The sequence below is a fragment of the Phaethon lepturus genome, unplaced genomic scaffold (assembly GCF_000687285.1).
Source record: "Phaethon lepturus isolate BGI_N335 unplaced genomic scaffold, ASM68728v1 scaffold7230, whole genome shotgun sequence".
Taxonomy (NCBI): domain Eukaryota; kingdom Metazoa; phylum Chordata; class Aves; order Phaethontiformes; family Phaethontidae; genus Phaethon; species Phaethon lepturus.
Window position 1 is genome coordinate 38,206 of NW_010511192.1, and position 22,348 is coordinate 60,553.

The window sequence follows — 22,348 nt, forward strand, 5'->3', positions numbered from 1 at the left end:
CTGAACCCAGCAGCTGTTCAGAGGGACAACTGTGGGATGCTGCCAACCTCGTATTTCCTTTCTGAGCTACAGTTTTCACCTCTGCCCATGGGAGGCTGAGACAATTCAGCCCAGACTCTGCCTGCAGGAGACGGCAGCATCTCACCTGAATCCCCGGCAGTGGGGCTTTGGATGATCAACATAGAAATGGGATGGAAAGCCAGTGTTTGAAATTAGTTTCCCTGTGTATTTTCACTGGTTTGGGTAGAATTGCTCCATTGTTACCCTCTTCTAATGTTATAATCTGGCAAAATCCAGTCCTGTGTCTTTTTTAAATTGTGATGTACTGAGAGCCAGGGGATACACATGAATGTGCACATGCTCAGTGGCAACACAATGAACAGAGGAGCTGAAATAGTTTTAGGTATCATAAGTAAGAAATGTCTGGAGAAAAATGTCTGTTGAGAAGAGTGATAGAAGTAGTGGGTCCAAGTGGTGTGGGGTGGGAAGCTAGCTGAGGGAAGGTGTAAGACTGAGTGGCCAGGGCTGCATAAAGGAGGAAAGCAATTGAATATATTACAGATTTGGTGTTGGAAGATGCAGGACATTGAGGCAGCTTTGATTAATCTTCTGGTGAAATCACAAATATTCTGATCCCTCTCACAGCCTGGCAATATCTGGGAGATATTCAACATGAGAAAACACTCCAGAGGAAGGTTTCAGACCTCAGAAGAATTTGAGTCGTCATATGCATGTGAGGATCTACTCTGTTAGTCCAGTCGTGTTCATGATAAGCCTGTCCTGACCCCCAGCATCAGAAACTTAAGTAACATGAGATTGTCAGGGTCAGTTACTAGAAGAGAAATGTGCCAACCGTTGTTGGTCCTAGTCCACCAAAATCACTGGGAGGGCCACAGCAGTACTAAAAGGCAGAACATGACCCTGGAGCCTTGCAGTCAAAGGGCAAAGGAGGCTGGCCTGTTTATGGTCTGTTTTGCCCTCTGGGGAGCTGTTTCCATGTCTGCAATGTGATTGTAAAGTGCTCTTAGATCTGCAAAGTGATCTATTGCAAGCACTCCTTGGAAGTGGTTACACAGTGGGCAGGGCTCCTGCTTCAGGATGCTCCACATCTGTGCTGTGTCCCAGGAGGGAGGTAAGATGCCATCGCTCCCAACTCACAGAGTTTAAGAGGAGAGGGATTAATTAGATTTGCTAGTTTGACCTCGCAGGCCATTAAAATGCACCCAGTTAGGCTGATGCTGAGGCTGATAATTTGTATTTGGTGTGAGCTTTTCTTCCATATGGTGTCCAGTTATGGTACGAAGCACTTGAGAGGCAAAGGGTCCATCACATGCCGTGACAAATTGTTCCAGCAATCAGTCATTCTTCCTATTAAAAATGTGTGTGTTATTTCCAACTTGAATTTGTCTGGGTTCCACTTCCAGAAGGTAGTTCTTCTTATGTAGTTCTCTGCTTGACTGAAGAGGCCAGTGGGATCCTGTCTTTTCTCCCCCTGGAGATGCCTATATATTAATCAAGCTGACTCTCAATCTTCTTTTGATAAACTAAATAGACTAAGCACTTCAGATCTCTCACTGTAAGACATTACTCCTAATTTTGAAAGCATTTTAAGTCTTTTTGTTTTCCACTGACCTCTTAAAAATGCTGAATCACAACTATATTCAGTATTAGAATCATCGTCTTGCCTGTAATACACACGTTCCATCCTACACATCTCTACCTCCGCCTCTAAATATACCCACAGATCTCACTAGTGCCTTCTTGCACGTCTTGACGGCAGAAGCTCTTGCTGGACGGCGGGTCCACTCCCACCCTCAGGCTTGCTGCTCTCTGGGATACGTTTCAGCCTTCTGCAGGCAGGGCCGGCATAGCGGCTTGTCTTTACCTTTGGCTCTGTTAAAACACACTGACTTGGAGCGGGCTCAGGCTTGACAACAGTCACCCATCGATTTTAATACTGTTCCTTTCCTATTTGCCTGCAGATTGTGGTAAAAATGTGGACGGCCGTCAGAGTTGGTCCCGGGGCAGGCGGAACTGCCCCCTTGCCCCCCGCTCAGTGATGGTTTCTCACTGACGGCGCTGTCTGAGACCGGTTACTCAGGCAGTTCTTAATCCATTCAAGATGTGCCTTACTGGTATTGTCTGGTACCACCTTCTTCATCAGAATGACATGCAAAACTAAGTTAACTGTATTAGAAACCCTAAGTCTATTACATCCACTCAGTCACCTTTATCAAGCGATTTGTAATCCTTTTAAAGAATGAAATGAGGTTTGTTTGGCACGACTTATACAATGGTTTCAGTGGGTATTAGTACTGTAGCTGTTGGTGATTTTTTATGAAGTAAATCGGGTGTCGGCGTTATTGCATACATGTATGAACGTGTGTGGCTGCCTGTGGCAGTGTCTATCTAACAGTACTTTACAGCATCTTTTGTGACAAAGACTCGGTCACCTGCACAAGCCACAGCGTTTTTTTTTTTTCTTTGGTTTTTATTTTATTGCTACAGATGCAAATCACCAGTAATTGCATTGGCTTCACTGCAGCTACCGAAGGCATCAGTGTATCCAGCACCACAGTATGTTGTGCTGTCCCTAACTGCCTCTGAAAATCTTCTCCCAGTTTTAAAAATGCCCATGATGGGGCCAATCATGAAACTTTTTAATGCGTTTCCCTTTTTTTTCCCCAGAAAGAAAAAAGATCAAATTCAGTCTTCACAATGTGCGTTGTTCTGTCTATGTTGGTGTGTAGCACCCAAAATGATATTTCAAAAGTGTAATAGGAAAGTTTGCAGTTGAGAGGGAGAGGGATAATGATGTCCAAACAGGATCAATAGTGTCGATTATGGAAAAGATTTTCAGAATTGCCTACGTGATTCAGCAGCCTTAGTTCTGCTTTCTGAAACAGGGTGGACATGTAAGAAGTTATTCAATAGAGATATTTTCTCCAAAAATTGAGCATCAAATGCTTAAACAAATAGGCTTTGGTGTTGGAGGCAGATAGTGATCACAAAGGCCACCTCTAAGCCAGGAGATTAATTTTCCCTCTGGAGTCTGTAGCAAGCGGGAGGGTTAAGTGGAGGATGAATCAGAGCACACACCTAAAACGTACGATTTGGATTCCTGAAACACCACATCGCGCCTTAACCTCCTGAGTGGCGATGCCGCCCTTCCCGTTGACAGCCCCTTATGCCTGTTGCCCCCCAAACACAGCCGTGCTGTCAAGCGCGTCCGTGGGCGAGCGGTCGCTGCTCAGCGCCGGATCTGTGCCCGGCCACGTCTCAGCGAGACAGAGCAGCCCCGAGCAGGGCAAAGCGCCAGTGCCCCGGGACGGGCCATCGTCTCTGCCCTGTCCCCACCCGGGGCAGGTGCCTCTTGGCCCGTGGTGGAGGACATCTGCTCTGCAGGGTCCCTCTGGGCATGGCCACAACCTGCCTGTCTCCAGCGGGGACAGGCTCCTGAATTGATGCTGCTTAATTTAAAGAGGGTTTGGCCTGGCTTTTGGTCTCCCCCCTTGCTGGAAGAGCATGCTGCGTGACGTTAGGAGAGGAGACCATCTCTGCGCTCCTCACACGCCGCGTTTCCTCCCCATCGCCCTCCAGCCCTGCCCAACCGCTTGGAATGAGACCAGGCGATGCATCTGTTCCCACGTCGAAAGTGGTTCGTGGTGCCATTAGCCACGTTCAGCCCCAAATTGAACCTGGCAAGTAGCTGGCATACTCACAGCTAGTTTGCTTGCAGACGTGTTTGACGGGAAATGCTGCTGTCTTTGAAACACGATGCTTAGAAAAGGGTAAGAAGGTAATTCCCCACTTAAATAAGAAAAAGGCTCATGTCTCTCCTGGAAGGTGAGTGGTGAATGGCAGCGTCCTGCACGGCAGCCTGCCTGGTCTCTTATATCCTTTTTTCCTCTAGAATGATCAGACTGCAAGGAGTTAAAAGATACTAGTTCGGTTAAAGCAAAATCTCTGCTCAGTCTCACTGCAGTGAAGAGGAGGCTCTGCTGCCTTCTGCGTCTTCATTATGGCAGCGAGTCGCTCGCAGTTACTGACTCCTTATTTGAAATTCCCAGATCTGGAACGTGTGGTTAAGCAGCGCTCTCCAGTTCTTGCTATAAACTTTCTTAAAAAAAGAGTTGAAGCTGTTAAAGGATTGGAATCCATCATGAGAGAGCTGGCTTTTCTTACTTCCCTTCCTGATTGCTTCTCTGTGCACCCTTCAAAAGAAAAAAATAAAGCAGGATTTAATAAAAATATTAAAGTGGCAGGGTTAAAAAAACAGATTTGTTGGCCTGAAGTCCACTGTTCAAATTCAGACTACGCTGATATGACCAAGAGGGAAAAATGACCTTTTGGCAGATCTTTCCATCAAAATGGACCTTTCACCTGCATTCCAGTGCTGCCCATCAAGGATAACTACCCAAAGAAATGCTGCAGGATCCAGCACAGAAATGGGAGCCTGAAGTGCAGTTAGATTCAGATGGAAATTGGTGTTGTGCAGCCACATCTTTATCAAAGTACTCACAGTCAAATAAGCTTTTCTGCAGTTAGATAAACATCAGCATGTCTGTAAAACTTCATCTGGCATCAGTTGTTTTCGGCCAGTTTCACCACTCTGGCTGGCAGACTGGTCTCATCTCACAGTTTGTCAGACTAGTGAGTTTATGTCTGCCAAAGTGAGTGTATGAAATATCCGTTGCTGCACAACGTGGCATGCGTGAAACAGCAAAAAATCCCACCATTTCTTGGGATGCGAGTTGTGCGCGTTGCTCTGAATCCTGCTTTGCCTAGACTGGCACGGCGAAGTTTAGAAATCTGCAAGCAACACAGGATATATCATGTTCTGCAGAAAGCACTCATTTGTTTTCCACCCAGGATGTTCGGTCCGAGGGAGGGCAGAATATTCCTCCCTTAGCAGGTAGAGATGTGATCAGGCTGGAACAAGGGTTATATAGTTATTTGGAGTAAGTCATTTTACAGACATCAGTAATAAAAGCATTTTGTTAACGTTCCTTCTAAATTATACTTTACTTAGTTAAATATGTTTGAGTACTGTCTTTGCTGTGCTGGCAACCAGTGTTTATTTTCTCAACATGCTAATATGACCCTGGTCAAAGATCCCCATTCACAAGACACAGGCCCATTGGTGATCTTTTCCTCGGCCACCTGGTCTGTCAGGCAAGATGTTCAAAGCTTTGTGGGCAGCCCATGTGAGGAGAAACGCGGAGAGAGCCTTAGATTAGGTCTGGAGCTCTCAGCTGAGGTTTGTAGTGTTGTATGACTGTCAACGTGCTGCTGCGCACTCTTCGCTACCGTACAGGTGGGTGATACGAGTCTGCTCTGGCTCCCAGGTGCTGGTGGTTTTAGTTGAGTAACAGATGGGTGAGCAAGGGTGAGGAGAACTGTATTCCATGCCCTCATGTTCACAAATTGCTTTTGGACACAGCCTGTGGGTGGGGATTTCATTTCTAAACCTTGTTTTGCCCATGGAGACAAGCTGCAAATCAGGAGCCGCCATCTGAGATTCGGCTTCAGCGCTGCCACGTCGGTGAAAAAACAGGCACTGGTGAACAATTTTGCAGCCAGTGTTAGTAGCTCAGCTGGTGTGTTACTGGAAAAAAATTGAGTCCCTTTAGTGGCAGTTCACTCTTAATTAGTTAAGCGGCAAAAAATTAATGGAAATTATTGGGATTAATTTCTCCATTCATGTTGGAAACAATTTCTCCCCAGCTTTCTCCTGTGCCTCTGGTGAGTACCTGGAGATGAAGAACCAGGTGTGCAGCAAATGTGCAGAGGGGACATACTCGCTGGGCAGCGGGATCAAGTTTGATGAGTGGGATGAGCTGCCGGCAGGATTCTCCAATGTGGCAACTTTCATGGACACGGCGGTTGGCTCAACTGAGAATAAAGCCAACAGCTGCAACAAGTAAGAAGTTCTGTTTGCATCTGGGTTTCACAGCCGTGGGTAAACCTGAGGCAGCTCAGCAGCGCAAAGCCAGATCAATGACTTATCTAAGCTCTCCAGAGGGTAACCAGCCCTACTCATGAGAAAACAAGAGTGGCTGGGAAGTGAAATTTGTAGCCATCTCTTTGCTGTCATCATGGTCTCCTTGGGCTCATCAGCAGCTAGTGAGTCTAAGACCAGCCTGGAGCTGCTCTCATTTGTAGCTGGAAAGTCATGGTATAGTAAATGTGGCTAAAAGGTACTTTCGCAGCCTATTTAGAGACCGACCCACGGTGGTTGCAGAAGGCTGCTTCTGAATATAAGAATTGAACCTATGGATAATAAACCTTTCCTGTGTAGGCTGGGTCCCAAGTTTCTAGTACCATATCTTTTCCCATGCACGGTTTTAATAAGCAGTATTATATTTACATGAAAAATAAATGGTAATCCAGTAATAAAGTTACAAATTCACTGTAGTTAGCTATTGTGGGATTCTGGGTTCTTTATTTAAAGTAACATGTTTTTGTGTAGTAGTGTAAGAAAAGTCTCCTCAGTGTCTGTGATCTCAGCTGAAGCTTGTTTTTTTTATATTCATCAGCTCTTCGTGGACACCTCGAGGGAATTACATAGAGTCGAACAGGGATGATTGTACAGTTTCTCTCATCTACGCTGTGCACCTGAAGAAATCCGGTTCTGTCTTCTTTGAATACCAATATATTGACAACAACATCTTCTTTGAATTTTTTGTAAGGCCTTTTATATGGTGAATTCAACCTTATATTGTAAGAATCCCATCCAGATAAAGATCATTAGAAACAGCTTTTTCCTCCCTTTATATTTCTCGTATGTTCATAGCTTGTTACTGCTGAACAAGATTAAAAAAACCCCAAACTGCTCTTTCTGCCACTTATGCTGCCTTTTGGTATTTATTTCAGCTTCAAAACTCAGGCTAAACTGGTCCTGTCTACCATGTGCTGGGATTTTTCCATCAGGGGTCATGACTGCCCCTGTTAGTCCAGCCTTCTATGAAAAAACTCTTGGTGGTAGATGCTTCAGTTTAGGGGTGTTTAACTTGAGATGCCTTTGAAAGGACTTGATGTTTAAAAAGACTTCTTTTAAAGTAGGCATCCAGAACCTGAGGTGCTTCAAGGCATTAGTATGTGGAAACCTTAGCTTTAGTTTTAGGTCAATTTAGATCATAGCAATTAAGATGAAAAGAAAAGCAAGAGAAAAGCAGAAGGGTGATCCTAAAAAAAAAACAAAAACAAAAAAAAGCCAGAAACAACATTTCTCCAAAGAGATTTAGGAGGAAAAATTCAGATGACTTTCAGGAGGAATTAGGCCCTGAGGACAGGTCCGCACTGAGAAATGGAGGGGCTGGGGATCATTAGCTTTGAAATGGAAGCAGCCTGGATGGGCTTGCACCATGCTGTACCCAGATTACTAAACCAATCTGATCAGCAGTGACCAGAATGGGAAAGGCAACCCTGTTCTGCCCACGTGGATGATCTTGTTGGGGTCCAGGGAGCTGGAAGGTTCCCAGCACCAGGCTCCGCAGTGTGGTGTAGATGCCCCACATCACTGAGGTGCTTTGGAAGGTTCCACTAACGCCAGCATTGCTTTCCTTGGCATGTTGTACTTGCCATTTGGGACAGAAAAAAATGTCATGGGAGGGCAACTCAGTGCAGGAGATGACTGGAAATTTTCAGTCTCTTCTGTTTCTGCCTCTGTACCTGTCTGGCGAGCTCTGGTTTTCATCTGAAAAAGACAGCTCATGGTATCTCGCAGGCGTAAGAAGCCTTAGCTGGAGTTGGTTAATGTTTCTTGAAGCTTGGAGAAAAGTGCAAAGTATCCTTATCCTTAGTAGAGATGGGAAAGGAAGACAAAAATAACCTGTTGGAGGTACCCTCTTGCTGCTGCATCAGTGCAATAGATTGCTACTGCACGTTGATATCCAACAGTGCAGGCAATATTGTTTAGCCATTTCAGTTTCATATTAGACTATCCTGCCTTCTTCATGGCGAGAAAGCAGCAGATAGGCTTTTTGCTGTCAGGTGAACGTATCAGTATTTTGAATCCTAGCTCCAGCTGCTTGACTGACTGATCTGCTCCCACAATGGCACAAATATATTGTTTCTCTGAGCACTGGCTTTGAAAATGGCTTTTTGATTATTACCTTTATCCATATCCCACTCATTCACCTCCTTAAATTTATCATTCCCTGTTCAAGAAGCAGTGAGTTGTGCAGTCCTTTATAGAAATGCCCATTTACTGCCAGCCTCAGTATTTCAGGGAAATAATATTTAACGCTCCTCTAAAAGTCAATTTTTTTCCTCCAGCATGTCTTTGTGTTTAAATATACTTAGCAATGTCTCTTCAGCTCTGGACAGTGGCATTTCAGTGGTGGTGGCTTGCAGCTTGCCAGGAAATGGTGACGTTTTTGGGCTCTCCAGGTGCAGGTGGCTGCACTGTCGGTCTGAGGGTAAGCAAGCAGATGTCCTCAAATGTGGGAAGCATGGATGCTTCCTGTTAGATACCCAGTGCTTCCTGCCTGCCCTGATATCTGCCCTTCCCAGGCTCTCTTTACACCTTGTGAGAAGAGACTATATATTCTTATCTCCTTTTTACAGATGGGAACCGAGGCACAAAGATGCTGTAACTCAGATTGTGCAAGATAATTAGGGGTCTATCTTCTACTTAGGCGCTTCTTCTTACCTCTCTTCCTCAGTGCTGTTGATCTAGGTGGGAATTAGGTGCACAAATGCTTTGGAGGATGGGGGCTTATGTGACTTATTTCAGACTTGATGTGGAACAACTTTGAGGAGGATGCTTTACCCCATGTATTCTGAAAGTGTTGAACTGGTCTTTCTCCATGGTGGAATGAAAGATGAACAATTGAACTCGTGCTTCAAAGGGACTTGATACTTTTTCTTCAGAGAAGACAGTTATGAGGAGAAAGAAGTGGACCGCTGTGAGGCCATGCATCAAACCCTGCTGCAAGGAAAGGCTGCTGAGCTGCACTGGACCTGGGTGAAGGACAATCAACCTCACACTCCTGCCAGGGCAGACTGCCCATGGCATGTTGCCTCTCCCTTGATAACGTTTCTCTCACGCCTAGTAAGGTCAGGTGGCAGGGAGCCAAAGACATAACAGATATTAGCTGCAGAGAAAGCAGTTTGTCTTCTAGCTTTGGCCCGTCCACTCCTACCTCCTTCTGACTTAGAAGCCCGTGGCCTCTGGATTTTAGAGAACTGGGTCTTGGTGGACTGAGGAGAAGGAAAAGGCAGCCAAGACAAGATGCTTAGTATCCAAGTCTGACCAGATAGCTAGAGGACAAGGCTGAGATCTCCTCTTCCTGCTCTTTTCTTCCATCTGCATCAGAGGTGGTTGTTGGAGGCACTGTTAAGGTGCTAACAGGTTTTGAAAGTTGGGTGGTTGTTTTTTTTTTTTGCCACAAGTAAGGCAGCTGCTGTCCTAAATATGTAGACAGAGGAACAAAGCTGAATCTTATCATTCCCAGCCAGCAGTCATTATACTGACAGAGAGATGCATCTGACTGTGGTCACTGATCTTGTGTTTTTATTAACAGATACAAAATGACCAGTGCAAAGAGATGGAGTCCGTGGCAGACAAGTGGGTGAAGCTAACAGACAACGGGGAATGGGGCTCTCATTCTGTAAGTGTGCAAAAAATTCCTTCATGAAGCTTTTTTCCATTTATAAATGTCTGTGATTTCCTCTGAGCAGACAGCAAACAAGGGCCATTTGAAGCAGCACAGCTTTCCTAGTATTGGGGGCAAAGCCACCAAGATCTTTAAGGGTCTGATCCCAAAGCAAATGATACAGATGCAAGACTTTGTGTTGATTTCCTTGGGCTTTGAATCAAGTGCTGTATGAAGTTAAATGGATTTATGCAAATCTGCACGCCACAGACACTTTGCATGATTGTAATTGAAGTCTTCTACAACAGTTGTTTGCTCATGAGAGCACGAGATTATTCCCTGTTGCTCAGCAGAGCAGCGGGAGTAGTGTGTGTATGTGGAGGCAGGCAGGGTGGGCATTTTATTCTCAAGTGTGTGCTGAAGAGCTGGACTGCACCCAGCTTGTGTTCTGTGGTGACTTACCTGGTTGAAAAGCAGGCTGGCAGCACTGGTGTGGCTCCTGCAGTGCTGATGAGGACGGTCATGTCGGGAGCAGCAGCCCTTTGGCTGGCCTGTGACCCAGCTGGCTGAGTCTGCTTGGTGTGCAGACCATGTGTAGACCAGCTCATTAGCTCCTGCTGGCATCTGGTTTCCACTATATCACCACACCCTAATTCCCAGAGCCATGCTAGCAAAGGCCTAGCGTAGATGACAGTATGCCAGAAGAAAAAGGCTTTTTATTGGCATAGACAGCAGCCCACGCTCTCTATTTCCCATGGTCTGCTTATCCTCCTGGAGGAGAAACAGTATTCCCGAGCCAGCTCTTGTTGGCAGTGCCTATTAACTCAGGTGCAAGCCCTGCACGAGTCACATCGTGAGGCAGGAGAACTGGGTGAGGAGATGTGAGCGGCATGGGCTGAAGGTAGATCGAAGGCCAGGGCATCGACTTGGGTGAGCTGAGAGATGTAGACAGCATCTACACCGGAGGTGGTAGCATCTGAGCATCTGAGCTTGTTGTCTGGGATGTGTCTCCACTGACTATGAAGGTTGCTTGGATGCCTGGCTGAAGTGTAGACATGCGAGCTAGGTGAGTTGACTGTTCTGGCTCTCCTCGAGGCTTTTGTCTGCATTGCAAACCCTGTCATGGCAGCTTCTCTGAGCCCTATTTTCCAGTTGCTGCAGCCTCTGCTTCCAGCATGCTAGTCCTGCTGCACCAGAGCTGATGTTGGGTATCTCTACACCACACAACATGATGTTTAATTCAATGTGGTCCCAGTTCTGCTGCTACCTGCAGTAACCCAGCTCTCCTCTGCCCCCCTGGCTAGCAGGTGTCTGGGGAGTGGGAGATACAAACTTCACTGAGTTTTTGGACTCTTTATCCTGGCTGAACAAAAACTATGGTCCGTCAAGGCGTGTACAGCACTGCTGCAAATATTATCCTGGACCCTTTTGCTGGTAGAGTTTATTCCTCCTCTTGTGTGAAAATATAGCACCTTCAGGCCAGTATCACTGTGTAGGCAGTAGGCATCTTGTACTGAGCTGGTAGATGTGGTACAGCTTTGCAGGCCAGCCAAGGTCTTGGTAAACCTGCTACTTTCAGTAAATAGAGTGGTACTGTAGTTTACACAGTGAGTTGAAGGCAGCAGGCATCAACACTGCTGCTGAAAGGAGTGGTCCTGCCTTCCTCCTCCTCCTTCCCCCAGCCTTGGTGCCACCAACTCACCAGCCTTCCTGTGCCAGCACAGGGGCTATGCTGAACCACGCTGCGAAGGCGAGTAGGTCAAAGCAGCTGGAAACTGGGCTGTTTTCTGCATTTCATCTGCTGTGCAGGGTCAGCAATGAGCAGGAGGGATGGGACCGCTGCTGGTGTCACTCATGGTTTGTGCCTGTCTTACTGATCGTGATGCTGTAATGTTAGATGCAGGCAGAGCTTGATTTTTAAAGCCTATAAACAAAACTCACTTGTGAGCCTTGATTTTTTAACTCTGGGTCATTTTGGGTTTCTTACAGAAGTGTATCTCAAGGCTTTAAAAACAGACTGACTATATCTGAACATAGAGCTAGAGATAAAAGCTCCTGAGTGCCAGGGGTAGCTGGATAAAGTTAGGAACAGCTTTTTCCCAGTTCTGCAACCTTACAACAAGGTCAGAAAGAGCTCTTGGTGTTTTTCCATGAAACTGGGGTGTTGAGAAGCTTTTTTGTAAAGCACACTTTGGCACTCCTCAGAGATGTCTGTACAGCGTCTGCCTAGCTGTCTCTCCATTACTTCTTGACTCACTAAGCAGCTTAGGAAAAGCCAGGATTGCTGCTAGAATGCAAGAACACTGAGTGATGGAAGTAAGAAATAAAACAATTTCGTGGTGAGCGAATGCCTTCTAACAGTTACGCGTGTTGTTGCAGGTAACTCTGAAATCAGGTAGCAATATATTATACTGGAGAACAACAGGGATTCTCATGGGGTCCAAAGCAGTAAAACCAGTTCTGGTGAAAAACATCACGATTGAAGGTAAGTAATATTTGCTTTTTAGGTCTTATCTCACTCTTTCATCACAGTGTTTGCCAGGTGCCATGTCTACTGGTGTGGCTACAGCACCGAAGAGGCTTTTTTAGCCGCCTTGTCCCCCCATCTCTTTCTCCAACGTGTACAAACAGGACAGCAAAACTTCATACTGTCAGGGAAAGGCTGAAAAGTTAGTTTAGCTGGTAAATGATGCCGTCTACTGGAGAAGACTGGTTTAGCAAGAGAAAAAAGGGGAAAATAGGCTTTCTTTTACTTGGTATAGAAAGACCATGCTGATCAGTTAGTCTCTCAATAATGATAAATAGATGGACGTATTCATCATAACAGTGATAGTTAAATTACTATTTAGACCATTTAATTAATCTGGGATTGCTCTTTTGGTGTGATTCTAAATGTAATCGAGCTTGGAGTGTCATGTAAGGTTCTTACATGGGCCAGACTTGCATTGAGGAGCAAAGAGTAAAGACCTAAATCACGAGTCGGCAAAGCCAAAGTGTCTGGAGTGGTGAAAGTCTGATTTTTAAGCTGCGTTACCCACATGGCTTGCTTTCCCCCTTAGGCAGGTGGGCAGTAGCTACGGAGCATACCTCTCTGTGTTTCAGTGGTTTATCTGTAATTTACCTTACAGGAGTTGCATATACATCTGAATGCTTTGCATGCAAGCCTGGTACCTTCAGTGACAAACCAGGTTCATCTGGCTGCCAGGTGTGTCCAAGAAATACTTATTCTGAGAAAGGAGCTAAAGAGTGCACCAAGTGTAAAGAAGAATTGTATTATGCAGGTACATAAATCAAATGAGATAAGCAAAAGCAGAAGGATCTGAGTACATAAGGTCATAATATGTTTCTGTGTACAGATGTGGGAATGGTTTTATCCAACAATTAAGCTTAGTCTCCAGTTGATATGCAAAAGGGAAATGAATATGGCACTTCCCAAAAGCTGCAGAGGGCACAGACATAATGGGCCACACTTGATCTCGGCAAGGATCACCTACACTAACATGAAGGGATGGAGATCTTTGCGACCTCGAAAGTAACAGGTCTGCTGAAGGATAATAACAGTCGTGCTGTGCCCTCTCGTGGTACTTTGTGTTATCGGTTGGCGACGACCTGAATTGGCTTCATCACTGCCTTCAGACTTGTGTTTCTAGGAATCTCCTTCCCAAATCCTCTGCTGGCCCATCCCTACCTCCCCTGTGGTTGGAAGATGTGGTGATCTAGTTGCAAACCCTAGTCCCCAAAGTCTTCTGCATTCCCAGCTGTGGTTAGCTGGTGATCATGAAATAACACGGACACAATCCATTCTTCATGGTCAAAACATCTTTAGTTTTCTTCCTTGTAATTGTTTTATAAGAAAGTTTTTGAAGAACTAATTATCAACCAGAGCATCTGCTATTACAGATTATGGCAAATGCTTGGGGACCTGTGCCTGTGCTCATGATGGGAATGGGAATTTTGCAAAAACGTCTGGGGAGAGGAAAAATTGTGCTAATGTTGTATGGAAGTTTCTAATGGGTTAGAGTGTTTTTGTTCCTTATCAAGTGAGACCATATTTCCACGCTTGGTAAAGTACACAAATTACTGCTTGAAGGTGAAGGGGTGGGATGAGGGTTTGGGTGGCTCCCTGGTTATATTGAATCAATGAATTTCAGTGTGACAGTACAATCGCAGCTGCTATTTTCCCTGTTCCCCCTCTTCAGTTCAGGGGAAGGTTCATGTAGTCTCCATTAAGAGTTTGGTTTGTCATTCTTGTCTTGTATTTTTCTTCTGACTCACTTTACTCTCCAGATTTTAAGCTTGTTATGGTTGTTTCCAGGGACCATTTGATAGTTTAACATCCTCACCCTTTCTTTATAGACGAGGGGTCCAATGCATGTATAGAGCGTCCTCCATGCACAAACAAAGACTTTTTCCAGATCCATACCCCATGTGATAAGGAAGGAAAAGTAAGTAGAAGGCATGATCCTTTTTTTGATCTCATTGAGCTTGCTGTGATGTCTTGATTTGAAAACAGTGTAGGGCTTCTAGGAATTGCTTTCCCAACTTTACTTTCAGAATTGAATCTCCCTCAGGCTTTTGGCTTGTCCTTTAGTATCTTTCCCTCCAGGATTTATCCATCTATAAGAATCTGCCTGTCATGGGTCTGCTTAAGGGATCTGTCATTGCGAAATGCTGAGCTCCTTGCAGTTGTGATTAGTTTGACTGGCTCATTGGTGCTACCTCCATGCTCATAAAAAAAATGGGTTGGAGCACAGGCTGAAATACTGTCCCAGAATAGATCCAGCTGTTTAGTTGTTAGCAGTCTTTCCTGGCATACCTTTGGCTTGTGCCAACCTGCCCTGTCCCACCAATGCCCAGATATGATTCAGGTGCTACCATGGCACAGGAGCATTGGACATGACCATATTTATTTTGGGTAGTTTGACTGCATAGGTGTTACGTGTGTCATGTCCTTGATTTTAGTGTCAAAGAAGAGTCCATGACCTGTTTGAATAATGGTATATACATAACCTGGTCATGTGCAGCAGCAGACCTTAGCTGCTAATAATGTGCTTGCTTCATGGGATGCCTCAAAATACCTGGACTCTAAGTAGACTGTTTCACCCAGACGTCTTAGATCCACTGGGTCTGTCACATGGGGGACCTGCTGGTGGAGCAGACTGGCTTTGGAGCTCTCCCACACTTTGTCCCAGCAGTCACAGGAGGATTTTGGAGGAATTTGAAGAAGAAACTATTCAATGATTCATCTTCCAGTTGCAACAACAACATGTGTCGTAGACACACAGATACTGGCTGGGTTTTCAGGACTGCTTTCACCACTTAGTGCTCTGCCTCTCCGGAAATCAGTCCAGGTTTGCCGTACTGCCCAGCCGCCTCTCCGTGTGATGCCGTCCAGTGAGAGGGCCTGGCTCGGCAGCCCATCGTCGGGTTAACGGTGGCTGTAAAGCACCAGCCTAAAGGCCTATTGATCCATGGCTTACTCAAATCAGCCAGGTTTTTCACTGACCATTAGATTGTTGTCTTCCTCCTGCTGTTCCCACTCCATGTGTAGAAGGAGCCTCAGGAGATTTAGGCACTTGACTCCTATTGCCTTTTCACCTATCTACTGCTTGAAAGATCCCAGGCTGATTGCTTCAGCCCCGGGTTTAGAAAGCCTCACCCGTGTGGCTGTGGGCACTCTCTCACCCTTTTCTCTCTGCCCAGATGCAGTAGGATTGATTTATTACGTACAGTGTGCCTGGGCTCTGGGCAATGACACAAGTACTTTGCCAGCTCCTGAGCCTTTTAATTTTAAATACTGTGCACCCTGATGCTGCTGAAGCATTTCTGCAGCAACAATCCGGAAAACCCTCTAAGTGTTCAGCAAGGGCAGGCTGATCCATAAGGGACCGATGCCACTCTGACCGCAGGAGCAGTCCCACAGTGCCTGAGCAAAGTGAGCAAAGCAGACCCAGCATCAGCGGCCAGGTTCAGCCAAGGTTGCCAGACAAGTCTGTAGTGATGAGGCACGACCAATGTCAAGCTGGGAGATCAAGTCCGTGGGTCAGGCAGGATGTGGGTCAAACAGGGTACATGACCTGGCACAGGCATGGCTGCCACACAGGGTGGGCAGGGACAAAGGGTGAGAACCTCAGCTTAATGGCAGCTCCCAGGAGTTGAGGCCTGAGCCTGCACTGAGGCTTCTTCCAGCTTTTTTTTTTTTTAAACCACTTCGAAGCTGGTCAATACGTCTTGAACAGCTCTGTGTTATTAGAAGGCGAACCTTGAGCACAAAGCAGCTCAATGCCTGGGATGGCAGGGACATGTGCTCAGGGTCCTGAACCACATTCATAAGGTGAAATCTCCCCTGTGAACCCCTGTACCCATGCCTCTGGCCTCAAGGGTCCCTGATTGCACTGCTGGGACCAAATGGTGGAAGTACCCAGAGAAGGACTGGTGGCCAGGGTAAAGTATTGCCAGTTGGGTTTCTCAGCTCTGGAGCTCTACTAATTTTTGTCTTGAGATATTAAACCCTTTCAGAGATAGACCCAAAAACAGTTGAGATTTGAAACCCAACACCACAGGTGACGCATCTCACCTAAGACTTTTCCTGAAGTCTGAAAACTTGTGTCTCGTCAAAGAGAGGTGATGTCAGAAAGGTGATACCATGGTATATGGTAACGCCAAGGACTACCTCATGTTAGTGTTCATAGACTGCTCCTTATGTAATGTGGAGGGACTGGAGAGGGGCTGGAAGAGTTCCTGTGTGGTTTTGGCATTTGCTTAGTAAGTGAAAAAGGCTGGAGAGAGATTGAGAACTTTCCAAAGAACAGGCCAGTATGGAGAAAATGCAGAACTTGTGATGATCTCTGCTAACAGATGCCTTCCTGATACAGGGATTTTATAATGCAGAAATTATATCTTTGGTTACTGTGGTCAAAATGCAGATATTGCTTATGGAGTTTTTAGAATTTTTTATCTGATGTTGCTCAGGAACATTTTCATAGGAAAATCCACTAGATAAATAGGAATGAACAGTAGTAATTTTTTTAAGCTTCACATTTTTGCTTTGCTCTTAAGCCCTGAAATCTTGGAATCGCCTGTGAACCCAGTCACTTCTGTTTCCCTTCTCTGCTCTTCCCTTTATTGTCCTGGATATGCAAGGTCTGTTTTTGGCCTAAAACATTGGAAATACCCTAATTTAATTTACAAGGGGGACCTGGGTTAGTGCTTCTAGTCCTAAAGCTTCATAACACACTGTGTGAGCTCAGTGTCTTTTTCTTACAGACTCAGATCATGTACAAATGGATTGAACCCAAGATCTGCAGAGAGGATCTCCCTGATGCACTGACCCTGCCTCCTTCTGGAGAGAGGAAGGATTGTCCACCCTGCAATCCTGGCTTTTACAACAATGCCTCATCTTCCTGTACTCCTTGCCCACCAGGCACATTTTCGGATGGGACACAGGGTAAGAGTCAACAAAAAAATTGCTTGTGTCCCCAAAAGCAGTTGTCTGCTTGCATGTGGTTTAATGACATGTCATCATAAGCCAGAGTTCATTTTGCATAAAATACTTATTAAATAACATCGGAGAGAGGGAGTTGGTTATCTGTTTTCTCTCTGAAGTCCTTTCTTATCAGAGATTGCTGCTCTAAGTTGACCTGCTGTGTTCTGGATGCATTTCTTGGCTGATATAAACGTCCTGAGGGTTATTTTAAGGGATTCAGAGAAGGGAGTCAGAATTTTTACAGTCAGTAATTCCTCTTAACCCATTCTCCTGTCCATGCCAAGTTCTTCCCCTCATTTTAAGCATCATCAGATGAGTACCCTGCCAACATTGTCTAGCCTAAACTCTGTCTTGTTGATTCTGAGGTGTGTTGGCCCAGCATTTTGTGGGAGCTCATGTTTACCACTATGATCAAACCTTCAGCTGAGGCCATTAAAAAGGGAGGGGAGTTGGGGGATCAGTTGCAGATTACATACCGCAAAGTTATGATCCGCAATTTATAAAATGCTGGTCTCATTTCCACTCTTCCGGTCCTGGGAAGTCTTTGGCTGTTTAATTATAAGGAAATAAATAATTTTCATTGCTCAATGCTTGCCCCAGAGGGTAAAAAAGTAATGTCTATGTTCTTTAAAACACTGTTTGAGATGTGCTTTGGCTATGTGATTTCCTTTCCTGCTCTCTTGCCCTGTAGAGTGCAAAGCCTGCCCTGCTGGGACTGAACCAGCTCTTGGGTTTGAGTACAAGTGGTGGAACATCCTGCCAGGCAACATGAAGACATCTTGCTTTAATGTTGGCAACTCAAAGTGTGATGGGATGAACGGTGAGCCAAATTCCCTGTGTTGTTACCTGCCTGTCTTTCCCCTGGGCTGATCACTGTTGTAATGGAGCACCCATCAACATGAGTATGCTCTTTATTGTGTGAGTCACAACACAGAGTTTCCCTCCTACTCTTGAATTGCGCCAGGCTTGAAAACTTCTGTAGGAAACAGTGTCACTAAATTTCAGAAAAACAGAAGTAAAAACCCCTCTTGTACACCAGAAGAGGGCAGGAGCTGCAGCCTACATGAAGTCCTTCCAGACAAGGACCTATCCCACCACAGCCTTCGATGCATCTGAATATCCCCATTGAAAAAAACCCAACTATTTGACTTCTCTCTAGTTTATCTCCGTTCATGTTTTGTGATAACTATGCCCTTTGACATCACACGTAATTCTTTTGGAAAACTTGATTAAAGTCTGTGATCTTTGTTCATTTAGCACTCAGATCTTTTTCTCTGCATATGTGCTAAAAGTGCAGCAGAGAGCAGTCACCGCTCACTGGTGAAAATGGTCCCGTTCAGGACTTCTCCCACCTCCAGCCTTCTTTGGGATTTTCCTCAGCCTGATCCGCCCTGTCAGGCGGATATAACTCAAGCTTTGAATTATGTGTGTTGAGCAGAGGGGCACTGAAGTATAGGCTTAACGTTTAACACATAGATTCATTGATTCATCTGTTTTAAGGCTGGAAGAGATCAGATGGATCATCCCCCTTGAGCTGCACAGCACAGGTCAGGGAATTTCAATTGCTTTGCTGATTTCAAGGTGACATTTGCCTATAAAATCAGCAGTTGATGCAATTACTAAATTTTTTTGTTCAGAAACATTATTACACTGCGTGATAGTTTACACCAGAGATCTTTAAAATGTACTAAAGTACTGAATTGCTTTAAAAAGTATGGTAACAGCATTTTTTTGCCATATGAAAAAGAAACCATCCATTTCTTGAATTTTTCTTTTTTTGTCCTGTAAAGGTTGGGAGGTGGCTGGTGATCACATCCAGAGTGGGGCAGGAGGCTCTGACAATGACTATCTTATATTGAACCTGCACATCCCGGGATTTAAGTAAGGAACAGGTTTCTTTTTTTAATTCCTCATTTATCTCTGCCTCTTACACCTATTTCATATTATCCCTGGAATGAACAGAGTTTTCCTTTCTGAAGTGCAATGATGTCATGAATGAGAGACAAGGGGAAATTTGGATTTTATTCCTGCGTCCGCAGTCAGCCCATTGCAGCTGACGATTCCGTAAGACCCTGGTTTTCGGCAGTGTTTGCTTCAGTTTGAGATCCCAGGCGGTTGGCTGACTGGAAACTGAGAAAAGATGTTCCTATCTCTCTGTTTCTAAATTATCCCAAAGTAACCAGCTAAACCTGCCGCGGGGTGTGTACTGGTGCCTGCCCTGAAGGCGTTTTACAGAAACCCGCGTTACTTTGCGCTGTGGCTCCGGCCAGCCTGCACAGTCTGTGCTTCCCCTGGAGCCAGCGGAGAGATGCAGGCACCGCAGGAGAGCAGGACATCCACCTTTCCTGGGCGCCCAGATAGATGAAATAGCTGCTTGAGGTGCTCGTGTCTCTTTCCTTGTCAAAAGAGTGAGCTTAGTCTCCTAGCTCAGAGCAGGTGCCAAATATTAAGACAGGTAAGGTATGGCAAAGTGAACCTCACCCTCCCTTTTCCGTACCTCAGCTGAGAGGCGTTGTGACTTCTTACACCCAGTGAGCAAACCCTGATTTTTATTTTACAGTATGGGTAAGCAGCAATTAAAAGAGAAGCAAGAAACATATCCATGGAAAATCTCGGCGTGTCCCAGCTTACGGTTTTCTGTCCAGTACTTAGCAGGGGAGCACCCTGAGTGCTTCTGGTTTGCATGAAACTCCTGAACGCATCTCCCGTCAGTGGAGGGTAGACGCAATTAAATCAGTGTAAATCACTTACCGCTTAAATGCATTACATACTTTAAGATTCCCTGCCGGTACAGTCACACTTAGGTGTTGGTTATAGGGAGGAAACTGTGCAGAAGTCAGACACTTAAAAAATAACCCTGCTGTGCCCCACACCCAGTGCAGAGCCGCGGTGCAAACCTGGCCTCCGCCGTTCTGCAAGGGCAGGTTTTATGTGACGGGACTTTGATGTTTTCCCCGCTTGTACGAAAAGCAATTTGAAGGATTGACTGCTGCCTGTCTGGAGAGCACCTTGTAAATGTTTCATTCCTTCTCTGTTAAACAGACCTCCGACATCGGTGACAGGAGCAACTGGGTCAGAACTAGGACGGATTACTTTTATTTTTGAGACCATCTGTTCAGCAGATTGCGTGCTGTACTTTATGGCGGTAAGTGAGACCTCTCCCCTGATGACTGAGGACTGAGCCTGGTATTCCACGTATCACTTTAATACCTCTACATAGGTGTAATTAGTTGCACTTGGTTTATTACGACCAAGATTAAGTATGACATTAGTTTAATATCTGCGGTGCCCTTGCAGGAAGGATTTAATGAATGACCTAGCAAAATTCCTCCACCGCATGAGTTGTGAGCCATTCTTGGTTACCTGTTTATTTTAAAAGAAATCACTGAATGCCAAAGAATCAGATTTTTGCCTGTCAAACTGACTGATAAAATTCTCAGTGTCTCTTGTGCAGTCGAGTTAGCCCCCAGAAGTTTAATAGAGTCACAAGGCAAGATGTGGGACAGTGGAATGGGAAATGGAAAATTGGGAAATTTGGTCTTCATCCTGTCAGTGACCTGGAGAATTGGTAGGGCAGCAGAAAGACATTGTTTTGTGAAAGTGAAGGGCTGTGTTTTTTACTTTCCTTGTCTGCTTATTGAAGGTCCATCAGGTGAGTAAGGTAGCTGGATCTGTGATGGCTTCCTTGCCTCTGCCGTTGCAAAGGGAAGCTGGTCTTTTCTTTTTTGTATTTGGTGGTACTTTACAGGGATCTGCTCTTATTTTAAAGAGAATTAAGTGGAAATTAGGTGGTAATTTAAAGGAAAAGCATCTTTCACTGGAACATTTACAGCTGATGGAGAATAAGAAACACAAACATAAATTGAACAGGTTTTTCTCGTGTAAACTTTGATGCTTATTGGCCTCAGTTCTGTTTTACTAGAGACACCAACAAAGTGGATATCCAAAGATGGCAGAAACTACAATTTGTCTTTGCCTTTTGGCCTTCCCCTTTCTGTGCTGAGGTACACACATGTATATATATATATTTATATATATACTGCATATGTATTACATGTGTGTGTGTATATATATAGTTATATATGTGGTACCCACATATATAAACGGAATTTAAAATCTGAAAGAAATTCTGTGCTGAATCTGTCTTCGTAATGTTTATAAGCTGCTATAGGACTTTGAACTTAACTGTTGTGTGAACTGGAACATCTTCCAGTAATAGAAAACAGAATAAATATGTTTGCTCTCCTCTATTAACTGTTAAATGCAATTGTAATGTCTTTATATATATTAATCTCTGTATTATAAAATACTGGTGTTTAGTATAGTCCGACCACCCTTTTAAAAATAAAAACTTTTAATGCCCCTTTTGTAGGATGTTAATCGAAAAAACACTAATGTGGTGGAATCATGGGAAAGAAGTAAAGAGAAACAATCCTACACTCACATCATCTCCAAAAACGCTTCCTTCACGTTCACCTGGGCCTTTCAGAGAATAAATGAGGGCCAAGACGTAAGTACTTCTTTATGTACAGGGCTTTACAGCTTTCCTTGGACACCCACCACCAGAGCTCTTGCCCTCCATTGAAGCTCACAGGCTTCTTGTAAGGGGCGAGTGGCTGTCGCTATATAGCATCCCTGGGGAGGGAGCTGAGGATAAACCATCCATGCTGAAAGACAGACACATGCATAAGTTGATCCCTGAATTGGTGCCCTGGTTCACAGCGCTGTGGTTAGCGTCCACATGCAGTGGCACAATGGCACCAGGGTGGTTTCTGTGGCTCTCGTTCCAGAGCAGACAGTTCATCAATGACATGGCAAAGATCTACTCCATCACCGTGACCAACGCAGTGGATGGAGTTGCCTCTTCTTGCCGGGCCTGTGCGCTGGGGTCTGAGCAGTCTGGCTCATCCTGCGTGCCCTGCCCGGCGGGACACTACATCGAGAAGGAGACGAGCCAGTGCAAGGAGTGTCCGGCCAACACCTTCCTGTCCATCCACCAGGTCTATGGCAGGGAGGCCTGCATCCCATGTGGGCCTGGCAGCAAAAGCACCAAGGTACAGAAACCAAGTGTTTCTGAGTGATGGGCAGACAGGGTGGGTTGGTATATAAGCACTCAAAGGGACAGTTTTAGAGCTTTCCTACAGGTATGTGCCTTGTGAGCATTGGAGTATAATTATAACCAATGATCCCACTCTTCCAAATATGTTCCTAGTCTAATTTCTGTTTATAAATATGCAATAATTGTCAGTCCACAGCCTGC

General features: G+C 45.2%; 1 protein-coding gene across 1 annotated transcript in view; it reads left to right on the forward strand.

Annotated features, from left to right (window-relative positions):
* Nucleotides 1-22,348, forward strand: part of KIAA1324L (KIAA1324-like ortholog) — a 48,162-nt gene that overhangs the window by 8,434 nt on the left and 17,380 nt on the right. Inside the window, exons 2-13 of the mRNA XM_010283114.1 lie at nt 5,728-5,923; nt 6,540-6,687; nt 9,531-9,617; nt 11,982-12,087; nt 12,731-12,883; nt 13,959-14,047; nt 16,869-17,049; nt 17,780-17,908; nt 18,879-18,969; nt 20,131-20,233; nt 21,461-21,598; nt 21,879-22,142. Of these exons, the coding sequence (XP_010281416.1) occupies nt 5,760-5,923; nt 6,540-6,687; nt 9,531-9,617; nt 11,982-12,087; nt 12,731-12,883; nt 13,959-14,047; nt 16,869-17,049; nt 17,780-17,908; nt 18,879-18,969; nt 20,131-20,233; nt 21,461-21,598; nt 21,879-22,142 (1,653 nt within the window). The 5' untranslated portion in view covers nt 5,728-5,759. The remainder of the gene's footprint in view (nt 1-5,727; nt 5,924-6,539; nt 6,688-9,530; nt 9,618-11,981; nt 12,088-12,730; nt 12,884-13,958; nt 14,048-16,868; nt 17,050-17,779; nt 17,909-18,878; nt 18,970-20,130; nt 20,234-21,460; nt 21,599-21,878; nt 22,143-22,348) is intronic.